Source organism: Amblyomma americanum, chromosome 3 (genome assembly GCF_052857255.1).
Source record: "Amblyomma americanum isolate KBUSLIRL-KWMA chromosome 3, ASM5285725v1, whole genome shotgun sequence".
NCBI lineage: Eukaryota > Metazoa > Arthropoda > Arachnida > Ixodida > Ixodidae > Amblyomma > Amblyomma americanum.
In genome coordinates, this window is record NC_135499.1 from 42,389,543 (window position 1) to 42,404,055 (window position 14,513).

Here is a 14,513-nt window from a genome sequence, read left to right on the forward strand (position 1 = left end):
CCATTTTACTTGGCATGGCTGACACCTCATGCATATTCCTGGAAAATTTACAGTTTGCTAAGGTCCATAAGACTAGTGCTGACTGCAGCTTATTGTTTTCCAATAGAAATCTCAACTCGTGTTCTGGTTTGTGTGATATTCCTCCCACTTTCAAGCATTGGGGAGTCTCTGTTGTACTGAAGCCTGTCCCTCTCCCCTTGGGTTGCAGGAGCTGCTGGAAGACTTTGCATTTCCAGCATCTCGGGTAGAGGCGCAGCTGAGAAGCGGTGCAGCAGGCGATGGGGGTGGCTCGGCTTCAGCCGTGGCCGTGTGCCCGGGCCCTGATGCGCTGCGTGCGGCGCTCGACCTGCTGGTGGCCCTTTGCACGCAGAGCCCTGAGAACCTCGCAGCGTGCGCTGCCCTTCTGTCAGACATGTTCTATGCGGAGGGGCAGCCCCCGCTGCAGGAGTGGGAGTACCTGCCCCCCGTGGGACCTCGACCCCGGGGTGGCTTTGTGGGCCTCAAGAATGCCGGCGCCACCTGCTACATGAACTCTGTCCTCCAGCAGGTGGGTTCAGGGGAAAGGGGGGGAAGGGGGGGTGACGAGGGGGCACAAGTTGCACCATCGGCCTACCCCCAAAAGTAATCATGCGACAGCTGTGCTCTACGAGTGGTTCTCTTGTTTTCACAGCACAGAGAAAGATGAAATGACGGAAGGAATGTCAATGCAAGAGCTGTCTTTTTGCTTCATTACTTGCCATGCATTTCTGTATTAAATATATGGACAAGCTCACCCACTTTTCTAGGTGATAAGATGCTGAAGACCAACCACAGTGCCAGGCACAGCACTTTGTGCTTGTAGTGTTCATAGCTGAAAACCGGCATTCTTTGTGTGGTTGGTTCCAGTCATGGCAAACGGCTAACAAGGTTTAAGTTATTAGTGACATTCATGAAACATTCCTGTTTTCGTAACTTTGCATCCATAGAACAGCATGCATTTTTTAGATTCAGTATAAGGAAATAATTTTGCTGCACTTTCAATGTAACGAAATTTCATTGCTGGGGAAGAAAACTATCACGGGCGCAAGTGCTTGAGCAGAGTGCCTGACGAAGCGTGCATCGGAGTGCGTTCATAGTATGGTACCATGGTCGGCTCTCGGCTTTCTCATGCAGAGACCATAGGCAGACACAAATATGACGACGATTGTAGTGGCGAATGCATACAGTAGAATCTCGTTACAGCGAACTTCACGGGACCGCCGAATTTAAATCGTTATTTTGAAATATCGTAGTACTGAAAAACCATTATTTTCATGTCAGTAATGCATCACAAGAACTAAAATTACGTACCTTTGCAGTAGATTTATGTTTTGGTAAGTAAATACTAAACGATAACGCTGGGCACAGTTTAACTACAATTTATTGCTTGAAGAAGTCTGTTATCTTCTTCTGGCGAGTAGACGACAAGCGCTGCAGGACGAATGCCTCCAGATCCTCTACCTTCCTGTGCACGCCATCGAGGACATCTTTGCAGCGCCCGAGGAATGATCGGGTCTTCTCTAGAAAGACTAGGACATCCGAGCCGGAAACAATCCCTTCCTCTTCGTGCGCTGATCCAGTGTCGGCATCGTCTTCGTCGCTACTACATTCTTCTTGCTCACGCACTTGATTCACGATGTCTTCGGTGGTGAGCTCCGCGGATGTAGCTGCCGCGCTGTCGCTATCCACATAATTCGGAAGTCGCTGTCCACGGTAGTTGCCCAGCCACAGACGTTTTTTTTGAGGGAGCCAGCTGCGACTCGATGTAGTTTTATGATCTTTTCCCGATCTTTGAGCATCGTTGCCATTGTTGAAAGCGTAATGTCAAGCTCCCTGCACAAGTCCGCTTGCTTTTTTCCAGCAGCTGCGACAGAATGTCCGCTTTTTCTTTAAGCGAAAACTGGCGTCGCTTCTTTTTAACGCGGGGGCCAGGAGAACTCATTGTCAGCAAAGCTAATGCACAACACAATCACAGCGCCGATAACTTTGCAGATCCTAACGTTCGCTGTCGACGTGGTGACACTGCGCTGAATAGGCTTAATACCCCTGTCACACGGGCATTTCGAGGACCCTCGAACCGATAGTCTATCGACTCAAAGGCGCTCGAGCGCTGCTACACGGGCAGCTTCAATAGCGATCGAGTCAATAGCCTATCGAGTCAACGGAGCAGCACGGAACTCCATCGAGATTTCGAGGGTCTTCGAGCGCTGCCCAAGGTTGCTAGCGTTGCTTCGAGCGGCGCCAAGCGCACTTTCATACACGACATATTCATGGTACAAAAGCATGAACAAACATTAGTCGCCTAGACTTTAATGCTAGCAGTCTGTATAATAATTCTAAAATTGTATCCGACTGGTTTTAAGCGCATTAAGCGCATTAATTTGGCGTTGCGGTCTTTGCGTTGTTTGCGTACTTTGCGTTGACAACATGGCGGCGCACTGTCCGCCCGCTTCGCAGCGATAACAGCTTCGCCGCTAATCCCTCAAAGCAATATCGTGTTCTAAGCTGTTGTATTCGCCTTCGATTTGCCCATTCTTACCCTCGCATAAAGTTTCAAGAGTCAAATAGCATTTGTTTTTCAGATATCAAGGCGACTTCCCATGTGTTAAGCCTGACGAAGCAACGCTCCGACGCAGTTGGACTGGCTTGGTTTTGGCTCGTCTTGTATTAGAGTGGCTACAGCAGTGTCTGCATCTGTCCGTCACGTGCGTGCAATTAAAAGGGTTTTAAACGACATGCGCGCATGTGTATATTTAAGCATTTCATATACATTTATCAAATATTTTTGTTATTTTTGTAAAATCTAAAGTAGCGATTGTGGCGCCACACAAGCGTAGCGTGAGACACGAGAACCATTTCAATGGCTATTGAGATTTGCCGTGTAGCAGCGACACAACTCCTTCGAGTTCGATGGTGATTGAGAATCTTGAAGACCCTCGACTCGATCGGCATTGAAACTGGCCGTGTGACAGGGGTATAAGACTACTGCGCAGTATGTGACCACACGCTGGATGGATGATAATGGCCTTACCCTTTGTATCGGGCGGCAGCTTGCGCCGCCTAGCCTATATTCATTCAACGCGACACTCGCGTGATGGCGATACCGCTGAGGCTGTATCCGTTGCAACGAGTTCCCCAGCGCATAGCTGATGCTTCGGATGATGATGACAGGCGTCAGCATCGGGGATTTGGTACGGAACTTCGACAGAACTTCGTAATAACGAAGCATCTTGCAACGAATGCGAGATTAAATTACATACGTTATTCTGAAATATTCGGTAATTTGAAATTCGTAGTACTGAGTTTTTTACATTGAAAGTATAGGCATTTTGGCGGGGATTTAAAAAAAATTCGTAAATTTGAAAATTTCGTTAATCTGATGTTCGTAGTAACGAGATTTTACTGTACAAGCATGCCACTGGCCGCGCCACCAGGGGTAGTACGGGCGAGTCTGGCATGAGCGTCTGCACAGCCGTGGCAGCCTGCCAGGTCAGCCCATGGCTCTCGCTATCTCGCCTAAAATCGGCGTGAAATGAGACGCGCTGCCTGTGGTCAAAGGTAGCATGCTTTGTTTATTGCATTTACAGATGCCCAAAGCTTGGTAAAAGGATTGGCATCGAGAAAGAAAGGAGAATAAGGGGAAGAGGGGCTAACGATGTGGCTTATTACAAGGTCGCAGCGGCGGAACATGCCTTCGTGTCAGCGGTGTGCTTCAGGCACTTACAGTCGACTCCCGTTAATATGAAGTTCGCGGGGACCGCAAAAAACTTCGAATTAAACGAACTTTCAATTAAGCAAAAAACACAAAAACAGCACTTTATGAGCAGCGAAATCGAGTATTTTCTCTAAGAAAAATAGTCGGTCATCTTCTTCTGCTTCTTCTTGCCGAATCGCGCTGCTGAAAGCAAGTTCTGCAGGCTGTAGATGTGGCGGAACACTTCCGCGTTGCCTTCAGCGGCAAAGAAGCGCTCCACGAGAGCAAGGCCCGCAGCTGCATCGGCAGCCTTAGGTTGCGGCTCGTCTTCAGCGTCATCGCCGCTTTCCTGGGTCGCTTCCTGGGGCCGAATAATCTCCACAATCTTGTTATCTGTCGATGCACCGCACGTTTCAACCACTTTGTCTACGGTGACGTAATCTTCAAAATTGACGTCACTGAGAGCATCACCAAAATCAGTGCCGTCAAGCTCGCTTGTTGACACTTCCTCCGATGAAATTGCAGAGGCATCCTCCGCAAAAGCTGCCACGAAACCGCAAGCCCTGAAGCAGTTTGCGATCGTTTCTCGCTTCACACGATCCCATGCTCGCGCTAACATGTGGATGGCACTGAGCAGGCTCACCTCGTATTTTGTGGAGTTGTCCATACACAAAATCATGCGCTTGAGGAGGTGCCGCCTGTACAGGACCTTAACATTTTTGATAATGCCTTGGTCCATTGGCTGCAAAACAGATGTTGTGTTTTCAGGCAAAATTCGAGGCGTATTGCACTCAAGGCTAGCATATCCACGTGAGCACTGCAGTGATCCACAAGGAACAACACCTTGCGATTCGAGGAAGCAAACTTGCGGTCCAATTTGGTTATCCAGCTCTTGAAGATTTCGGTCGTCATCCACGCTTTCTTGTTCGACTCATAGTCCACAGGCAGCGTCTTTACACCTTTAAAGCATCTCGGCTTGGCGGCTTTCCCGATGACAAGGAAGCGACATCGTTCCGTGCCAGTCATGTTAGCCGCGATCAGCACCGACACCCTCTCCTTGCTGCGTTTGCCCCCAGCACAGTCGTCATCCTTCAATGTCAGGGTCTTCTCTGGTAGAAGCCGATAGAAGAGTGCAGTCTCATCTGCATTGAAGATGTCTTCTGGCTTGTATTCAGTGAGATATTCACGCTGCTTTTCGTCCTTCCACGTGGCGCATGTTTCCTGGTTAACAGATGCTTTTTCACCACACACGCTCTTAAAAATGAGGTCATGGCGATGTTTGAAGCGCGTCGGCCATCCATCTGATGAAACGAAGTCATCGATCCCCAACATTGCTGCAAGCGTTCGGGCTTTCATCACAACGATGTCTCCGCTGAGAGGTTCGTTGCTTCGGGCCTCCCTAATCCAAACCAGCAGAGCCTTCTCCAACTCTGGGTAAGCACCGGTGCGCATTCGCTTCCGCGACGTCTTGAACTTGTCGTTCTCAAATGCATTCATTATTGTGCGGTTGTTCTTGATGAAGTTTGAGAGCGTGTTCGGCTTGATTCCGTACTTCCGCGCAATGTCTTGTTTGGCGGCACCTCCATTCTCAACTTCCTTCAACACCTCGACTTTTGTTGCCAGGTCGAGTGTGCGATAAGAGCCACGGTTTGCCATGGCTATCAACGGTGCAACTACGTACAATCAATTCGGAAGCGTAGGATCACCCGCGGAACAACCTAGCCAACAAGCTGCCCGCACAATGCAACAAAGGTGCTCGACCAACACACGCCTCGACATACGTTGCGCATGCTGCAAGCCTAATCTCGCACAATCTCGCCACTGCCAGTATTCAGCGCTGATGCACCTATGACACCCGCATGCCCTCCGCGATCAGCTCCGGCCACACGCGGTAGCCGCTTCGCCTCCTGCCGGAGCTGATCACGGAGACCACGGCAGCCGTAGCAATGAATAATCGTGCCGCTGCAAGAGTGGCGGCGCTGCGGACAGCTGTGATGCCGATGACACCAATGCGGAGCACGAAGCTATTGTAGCATTTGAAGAATTGCACATTCTACCAAATAATGACGGTCATCTCGAGGATCCTGGCTGAAAATTAACTTCCAATTAAACAATATTACTGGATGAGGACTTCGAATTATTGAGCGATTTCTTCCATAGGATTACATGCAAGACTGACGGGACCAGCTCTTCACTTCTAATTAACTGAAAATTCCAATTAGGTGGCTTCGAATTATCGGGAGGTGACTGTACAAGAGGATAATGATGACAACAAAACTAAAACTTAGACGAGCGCGTTGTTCCTGTCATCCATGAGGCGGTTGGTGCGTTAGATGTGCTGAGGCAGCTCACGAGTTCACAACATAAGCAAGACGTGCGTAACATCATTCATTGTTGCTTGTGATGAAAAGACAGAAGGAAAGGACCACTTTAATCACAAATAAAGTTTTTTCCATGTGTTATCTGCAGCACGTTTTATGGCGGATTCTTAGCATGATAGGAGATGAATTTCAATGTAGCGATATTTCAGTATTATAAAGCAAACTGCCGATTTTACTGACTTCATTAAGCCAAGGTTTTAACTGTAGTCTGTGTGTTGCACCTTAACACTGCACTGTTTGCCATGTGTGAAAAGAGTAAGCATTATTGCATGTTGATAGCACACCTTCCCACTCACATCCATCTGTGTGCAGCAGTATGTCCACAAGCCCAGGCTGCACAAATTTCTTTAGTCTTTTCATTCAGTCTGAGCACGAGCTTATTCTGATCCAAGCCTCTAGCTATACTTCATTTCAAGCAGTTTTGCAGCACTGTGAAAGGTAGAGCTCTCTCTTATAATTGGGGCGAAGAAAGACCACAACAGTACGAATTTTTTACCAGTGTTGTGACTATTTTTAAAATAGTTACTGTGCTAATTTAAAATGGTTGTTCAGGATGGCATTTTGAAATTTCAGTGAGCATTTCATTCACTGGTTAAATCAGCTGAGAAAGTCTGCACGAACACGGCACTGCAAAGGCTTGCTGCGAAGTGGTGTGCCGCCATACGTAAACATGGTGTCCACCAAGTTGGCCAAGCCCATTGCACGTAGCAGCTGGACACTGGTGCACTTTCCTTCCCAGTGATGGAGTCACCAGTCGCGGAACGAGGGGCAGGGAGGAGCACATTTTGCTGCGCGCATCGTTCTGATTGGCATAGATTGCCGCAGCCGTCACGTTGCTCCAGACGGCTTGTGAGATGGAATACAGTGAAACCTTATCGATGCATTTTTTTTCATTGCGGGAGAAAACGTGTTATCCGAGAAAACGTATGATCCACAGTGCCTGATTTCGAATGTGACTGTTGAAAGACATTTATTGATAATTTCACTTTATAAAAATGCCGATTGGCACTTCTTGGCATAACAGCTGAACAGATCCTATTCCAGTGCTCACTGAATTGTGTCCGCGTTCGCGCTGTTTTTAGTGCGGAAGGAAATTCGTAACGCATCTGGTTTGTCGATGGGAGTAAGGAAAGTACATCAAAATCTCTTCCTCTTCATTTTCGGATGCTTCGCCCCTTTGCACACAAGTACGGGGGGAAAGCCACCGCGGTGGCTGATTGTTGCAGTGTTTCTGATTTCCCAGACCTGGCCTGTTCGTACATAAGCGCATCGTTGCAGTTCATAGAAGCTTCGCCTCCTTTCCCTTATTCACCGTGAAGAAACTTCAGCGCTTCTCCTTTTCATACCGCGTCCCCGCAGAAACGGCTGTCGCGAATGCTAGTGCGCAGTTTTTTTTTTGTTTTGGTGGTGGTGGTGGTGGTGCTTCGCCTCATTGCATCGAGGCAGTGCAGAGAAGCCACGACGACGGGTGACTGCCGCAAAAAACGTCACGTGCCCTCTCACTTGGCCCACATGTGTGTTTGCACATGTGTGGTTGGTCAATAAACGTATTATATTACCACAAGTTGTCGAAATTTTAAATGTATTAGCCGGGAAATCGTGTTTTCCGGGAATGTATTAACCGGGAAAAAATAGTTAACTCTATGGGACATTTTTAATGTCCGCGATTTTGAGCGAACGAACCGGGAACATATCAGCGAGGTTTTACTGTATAGGGCCACTGCTTGTGCGGACTCAAGGCTAACAAGCATGGCCATGTCTAGCAGTGTCTTAAAACAATTTTTACGAAGCAGATGGTGTGTATGTGTCTTTCTGTGTGTGTGAGCCTGCGCATGTGCATGCGTACGTGCATGTGTATCTCACTTGTGTGCGTGCTCTTCCAGCTGTACATGATCGACAGCATACGGGAGGGCATCCTGGCTGTGGAAGGGGCAGCCACCGACCCAAATGAGGACTTCTCGGGGGAAGAGCGACCTGAGCATGAGGTGGGTGCTTAGCATTGAAATAGATGCACCAGCTGTAGGCCAACGTTGAGAAACAAGCTGCAGAGAAGGAGGCCTTGTGGGACAAAATGAACAGCAGAATGCAGCTGACTGACTGACGAAGCTGAAGAGGTTCTTCAGCACTTATGGACAGTAGAAATCAAAGGTGGTAGTACTGCAAATAGTGCTCTCCATAATTGCAACAGCTGTGTCATGAGAGGCAGATTGAAAGGAAACATCAGTTAAATTCCTGATCATAATTTTGTGATTAAGATAACTAGTGACCAAAGTGCTAGTGACCATGCCTTCATCAGTAAGTGAGTGGAAGAGCTGAAAGCTGCCTTGCACCAATGGCTGCGGTTGTAAGTGCGGAGTGCGAGCTGTCGGCAAAACCGCCGCAGGCTGTCATGTGCTGGATAGGATCTTTATGCGCACATGTCTACACATTGACTGCGATTCCGCAGGGAGTGTAAGCTGCTCCATTGAATGTGCAAACTGATTTCGGCAGCCATTTTTGTGAAACCAAGTGAAATACAGTAATCCTTCGTTGTAACGAAATCGCTTTACTCGACACTGCTCCATTGAATGTGCAAACTGATTTCGGCAGCCATTTTTGTGAAACCAAGTGAAATACAGTAATCCTTCGTTGTAACGAAATCGCTTTACTCGACACTGCTCCATTGAATGTGCAAACTGATTTCGGCAGCCATTTTTGTGAAACCAAGTGAAATACAGTAATGCTTCGTTGTAACGAAATCGCTTTACTTGACACTGCTCCATTGAATGTGCAAACTGATTTCGGCAGCCATTTTTGTGAAACCAAGTGAAATACAGTAATCCTTCGTTGTAACGAAATCGCTTTACTCGACACTGCTCCATTGAATGTGCAAACTGATTTCGGCAGCCATTTTTGTGAAACCAAGTGAAATACAGTAATCCTTCGTTGTAACGAAATCGCTTTACTCGACACTGCTCCATTGAATGTGCAAACTGATTTCGGCAGCCATTTTTGTGAAACCAAGTGAAATACAGTAATCCTTCGTTGTAACGAAATCGCTTTACTTGACACTGCTCCATTGAATGTGCAAACTGATTTCGGCAGCCATTTTTGTGAAACCAAGTGAAATACAGTAATCCTTCGTTGTAACGAAATCGCTTTACTCGACACTGCTCCATTGAATGTGCAAACTGATTTCGGCAGCCATTTTTGTGAAACCAAGTGAAATACAGTAATCCTTCGTTGTAACGAAATCGCTTTACTCGACACTGCTCCATTGAATGTGCAAACTGATTTCGGCAGCCATTTTTGTGAAACCAAGTGAAATACAGTAATCCTTCGTTGTAACGAAATCGCTTTACTTGACACTGCTCCATTGAATGTGCAAACTGATTTCGGCAGCCATTTTTGTGAAACCAAGTGAAATACAGTAATCCTTCGTTGTAACGAAATCGCTTTACTCGACACTGCTCCATTGAATGTGCAAACTGATTTCGGCAGCCATTTTTGTGAAACCAAGTGAAATACAGTAATGCTTCGTTGTAACGAAATCGCTTTACTCGACACTGCTTCATTGAATGTGCAAACTGATTTCGGCAGCCATTTTTGTGAAACCAAGTGAAATACAGTAATCCTTCGTTGTAACGAAATCGCTTTACTCGACACTGCTCCATTGAATGTGCAAACTGATTTCGGCAGCCATTTTTGTGAAACCAAGTGAAATACAGTAATCCTTCGTTGTAACGAAATCGCTTTACTCGAAATATCGTTTTATTAGAAATTTCTTCCAGTCCCGACTCAAACGCATGCATTTTAAGCCTGTTTCACATGCAAGCGAACCGCTCGCGAACTCCTCCGCCATGGCGCATACACCCTCTCTCAAACGGCGGAGGAAGCCCCAGCGGCTGGAGCGGCGAGGTTCGGGCAAGTTGGAAATTTTCACGGCGGCGACGCGGCAGCACTGCATCTCAACCAATGACGGCCCGGCGTTGCCATGCGAGTTTGTACGCCGCACGTACGAACTTTTGTTTAGGAAAGAAATTGTATAAAGTGCTGTTTAATGCTTAATACGCAATAATTATATTGATTTAAATAAATGACAAAATAATGCTTATATAGCATGCTTTATCGTGTTTGCAGGCCACCAAAACCGGTTGAAGGCGCATATCTTTTGCCAGCAACATTGGTTTTCGCAGCGGTGGGAAACACGGAGCGGCGATGCATGTTAAACGAAAACTCGCGAACCGCTTCGCAGCGCCGCATCGCTGTTCGCTCTGTTCGCCAGTTCGCTTGCATGTGAACCGCCCTTTAAGCTGCATTGCTCGAAGCGCACGAAGAGCTTGACCCGCTTAGAGCGAAGTGGCGAGCGGAGGCATTGCTGCTGCCTAGCGGTGGCGACCCTTTTGCACATGTAGTGTCAAATTAATACTGCCGACGAATTAGTCTCATGCGGGCACAGAACAGGCCACAAAAGTACCAAACCTACGACCAATGACCCGCCTAGTAACGGGTGCCAAGCGAGTGTCGAGTACCCTCAGCTGTTTACAGCAGAACGAACGGAAGCTGTCAAACTCCATGGTGAAGCTTGCCCGAACCGTTAGTCTCAGTCGCAATCACACCGCTAGTGTCCCCTGTGACAGAATCCACACGAAAATAAAGTTTTCCTGACGCTTTGCGATGCCAGAAAACTGCAGCCTCTTGGATACCGAAAAGTGGCCAGAAGACCACGGGCAGACTTGTGCTGTAGCATTCCATGGGGTGCGCTTGATGAGCAAAATTGTACCTCTCTAAAGAGCACTTCTTGCGCTGAAACATGCCAAACAGCACAAAAGAAGGGTCCCTCCAATTATGGCCCCATTCACACTTGCAAGTCGCACAAGCTGTGTGACTGTTTTGGTCGAAAAGCGACAGAATTTCAATTTTTTGAAAAGTGACAGTTACAGGCCAGTCGCTCACTGCTCGATTTTCCATCATTGCGACTGCGAGTCTCAAACCGCTGAACCTATGAGTGAGTGAACCGAGCTTTCGGCAATGACTCCGACCACAGACGCGGCGGGCAACGAACTGAGCTGCTCCCTGGTTGCCGTAGTCGTCCTTAAGCCTAACCATTTCACATCGGCCAAAGCAAATGAAACTCTCAACAGCGTGCGAACAACGTCATTGCTGAGAGTTTTCGCTTCAGACGAGAAGGCGACGCACAAGTCACTCTTGCAAGTGTGATCAACGGTGTTGTTGATCTGCTCTCTGTTCGCAAGCCCTTTGCCATGTTTGACGCGACGAGCTACGTTAACAAATTGGGAAGACGACTTCGGGGAAGCCTGTCTAGAAATTTGCTCGCCGCTCGCCATAAGTGGCCGGCATTGCAATAAAACTTCTCCTCTAGCTTCGTTGCACTTTTGATAGTGCAAATCGACCGATAACTTGCCGAAAATACAAAAAATGCGAGCTTCGCTAATGGTGAGCCTGGCTGTCAACATGGCAGGTCAACACAATCATGGTGTTTCCTCGGCGATTTTCTCGGACCAGTCATGCTCGATTCGCGCCATCCGGCTAGACAAATGGCCTAAATGCGTGTTAGGGTTGTTGAATTTTGTTCCTAAACATTTGTCAACGGCGCGGACGCGACACAGTGCAAACACCGACACTTGAACCGTAGAATTAGCACAGTGTCTTCAACGATGCGCCGAAAAACTCGTTTTGCAGACTTCATGGCTGCACACCTCAGGAAAAAATTGCCCAGTAATCATGCAAAGCCCCTGGTGCAAAACCGTTCAGTTTTCACGATCGCGCTCCGTACCCACAATGAGCGGTTAATCGTTTTTTGAGCACAACGAACACAGCCTCAGACTCGAGCCATGCCATTCGCGGCGCTTTCTGGCGCGATACTCTTGTAGTCTTCCATGACCCCCTCCCATAAAAGCGGCCTTCGCGATTCTAAATACCCCGAAGGCTGAATGCATGGGCGGCGACGGCGGCCTCATGCAATGCTTAGGCAGATTATAGTGAAGGGGTTGCACGCGCCCTGTAAGAAGTTGAAACAGCCAAAGCTCACTGCCTTTTTTTGCACCTGAATATAGTTTTGCTTCACTGAATACATTGTATTTTGACTTCCTTGAAGTTGCGGCACAAAAGCTCGACTGCTTCAAATTTTCTCAGGTGGTTGCTTATATTGAATTACCACTTTTAACGAATTTTGTCACCATCCCGCTGACTTTGTTATAACGAGGGATTACTGTATACGTGGCTGTGTAAAAAAAGAAAGATGTGTTGTTTACTCGGAAGAAATTCATTGAAGCAGAACCTCACTTGAACAAATTGTGTGTTATGGGGGAATACAGCAGAACCCTGTTGTTACGTTACTCACTGCTGTGTTTTCCCGTCTCTTACATCGTTTTCATCCGGTCCCAGCATAGCCCCCATGGGATCCAATGTATTGGGAACCCCGCTTGTTGTATTATGACAACCTGCCAATCCTGCAGGGGGCGTTTATGACGGCTATTGTTTTTGGCGGCTATTAATAAACGTGTTGCGGCCGGCCTAGTCAGTCGGGTGCCTGCACTGAACAGCAGACATTGCCGTGTCATTCCTTGGACGTAAAGATGGGATCCAATGACAAACTGGTTTAGTGTGCTGCGGAGCAAGCACGAGCCATTAACAGGTGAAGATGACCACCGGAAAGCTGGAACTGTTCGACACAGACACAACCGAGTAGGCGGAGTACCAGGAGCGCGCTCAGCTGACTTCGCTGCCAACAATGTCACCGAAGAAAAGCGGAAAGCGGTATTCCTGACAACCTGCGGGCCGACAACATATTCACTGCAGAGAAGCTTGCGTGTGCCTACGAAGCCTGCGGATGTGATGCTCACGTCAATTTTCAAGTTTTGATTTCCCTCTTCAAGCCGAAGGTGTCTGAAGTCGTCGCAAGTTTCAAATTTTTCTCGAGGCAGAGGCATGAAAGTGAGTCTGTTAGCGACTACGTTGCGGCACTTAACAGACTTGTGGATGACAGCAATTTTGGACAGGTGTCGCGTGACCGCATGATGAAGGATCAGATTGTCTGTGGTATCAATGATACAGGAATGCAGACACACCTCTTGGAAGCGGAAAATTTAACCTTGGAATCGGCCAAGCAGTTGGTGACTGTCATTGAAGCTGTGAGGAAGGATGCAAACGTATGGTGCACGCCAGCAGCGTCGACAAGCGAGATGGGGACGGCCAATATCGTGGAACGACCGCCGAGAAGAGTTGCGGTTGAGCGGCGGGGTTGCATGCAAACACTCTGCGACGTGGTGCCGGCACAGCACTAGTGTTTGTTTCAAGTGTGGGCAGCAAGGGCACCTTGCAAAGGTCTGTCTGCAGCAGCCCGGCGGTTGACCAGATGAGACCACGTTCAGTGCACAAAATGGACGAGATTCCCGAGCCACAGACGCACGGCACAGATGCACCTTACGACATGTGGAAGTTACGAGTGGCCGGACCCGAGCCCATGAAGGTCCAAGTCTTCGTTAATGGTGTACCACTGGTGATGGAATTGGACACTGGAGCCAGCGTCTCCATCATAGGTAAGGATAAGTTCAACGTCATGTTTCCTGGAGCGCAGTTAGAGCACTCTGACATCAAATTGAAAAGTTATTCAGGGCAGCTCTCTGCAGTCTTTGGGAAAATTACGGCTGTTGCAAAGTTAGTAGCCCGCGAGAACGCTGCCACTGTTCGTTGTGGAAGGACCATGTCCGATGTTGTTAGGGAGAGACTGGATGGGAGCGTTCGCAGTTACCATAACGAAACCGAAGGAGCTTAATGCAGTCTGTTCCGCGACAAGCCTTGTCAAGGAATTTGTAGACGTTTTCTCAGAGTCGCTTGGTACGTTAAAAGGCGTACAGGCCAAGATTTCACTTCAGGAAAGGGCAAAACCAAAGTTTTTTAAAGTGAGGCAGGTGCCATATGCACTCTGAGAGAACGTAATAGAAGAACTGCAACGCATGCAAAGAGGAGGCATCGTACGCCCTGTCCTGATGTCAAGGTGGGCCGCACCTGTTGTGCCTGTGGTCAAACAAGACGGCAGAGTACGCATTTGTGGTGATTTTAAGGTCACCATTAAACCAGTAATGGTCAGCGAAAGCTATCCGATTCCCGGAATTGAAGAACTGTTAACGAAACTGAGTGGCGGTGTCAAGTTCACCAAGCTTGACCTAAAAGATGCGCATAAACAAGTACAGTTGGAACCAGAGTCACAGGAATTGGTGACAATCAATACGCTGAAAGGCCTTTTCCAATTCACAAGGCTTCCATTCGGCGTAATGTCAGCGCCCGCGTTGCTTCAGCGCGAAATGGACAACTTGCTGGGTGATCTGCCGCACGTTGCGGTTTACTTCGATGACATTTTGGTGACTAACCGGATCGATGAGGATCACTGGAAGAATGTGTGCAGTGTCCTTGGATGC

At 48.1% G+C, this 14,513-nt stretch overlaps 1 protein-coding gene across 6 annotated transcripts in view; it reads left to right on the plus strand.

Annotated features, from left to right (window-relative positions):
• The window catches only part of faf (ubiquitin carboxyl-terminal hydrolase-like faf), a 255,988-nt gene that overhangs the window by 164,994 nt on the left and 76,481 nt on the right, over window positions 1-14,513 (plus strand). For all 6 annotated transcript variants that reach the window (XM_077657297.1, XM_077657293.1, XM_077657296.1 and 3 more), the window contains 2 exons: window positions 209-547; window positions 7,977-8,078. In XM_077657297.1, coding sequence (XP_077513423.1) covers window positions 209-547; window positions 7,977-8,078 — 441 coding nt within the window. The remainder of the gene's footprint in view (window positions 1-208; window positions 548-7,976; window positions 8,079-14,513) is intronic.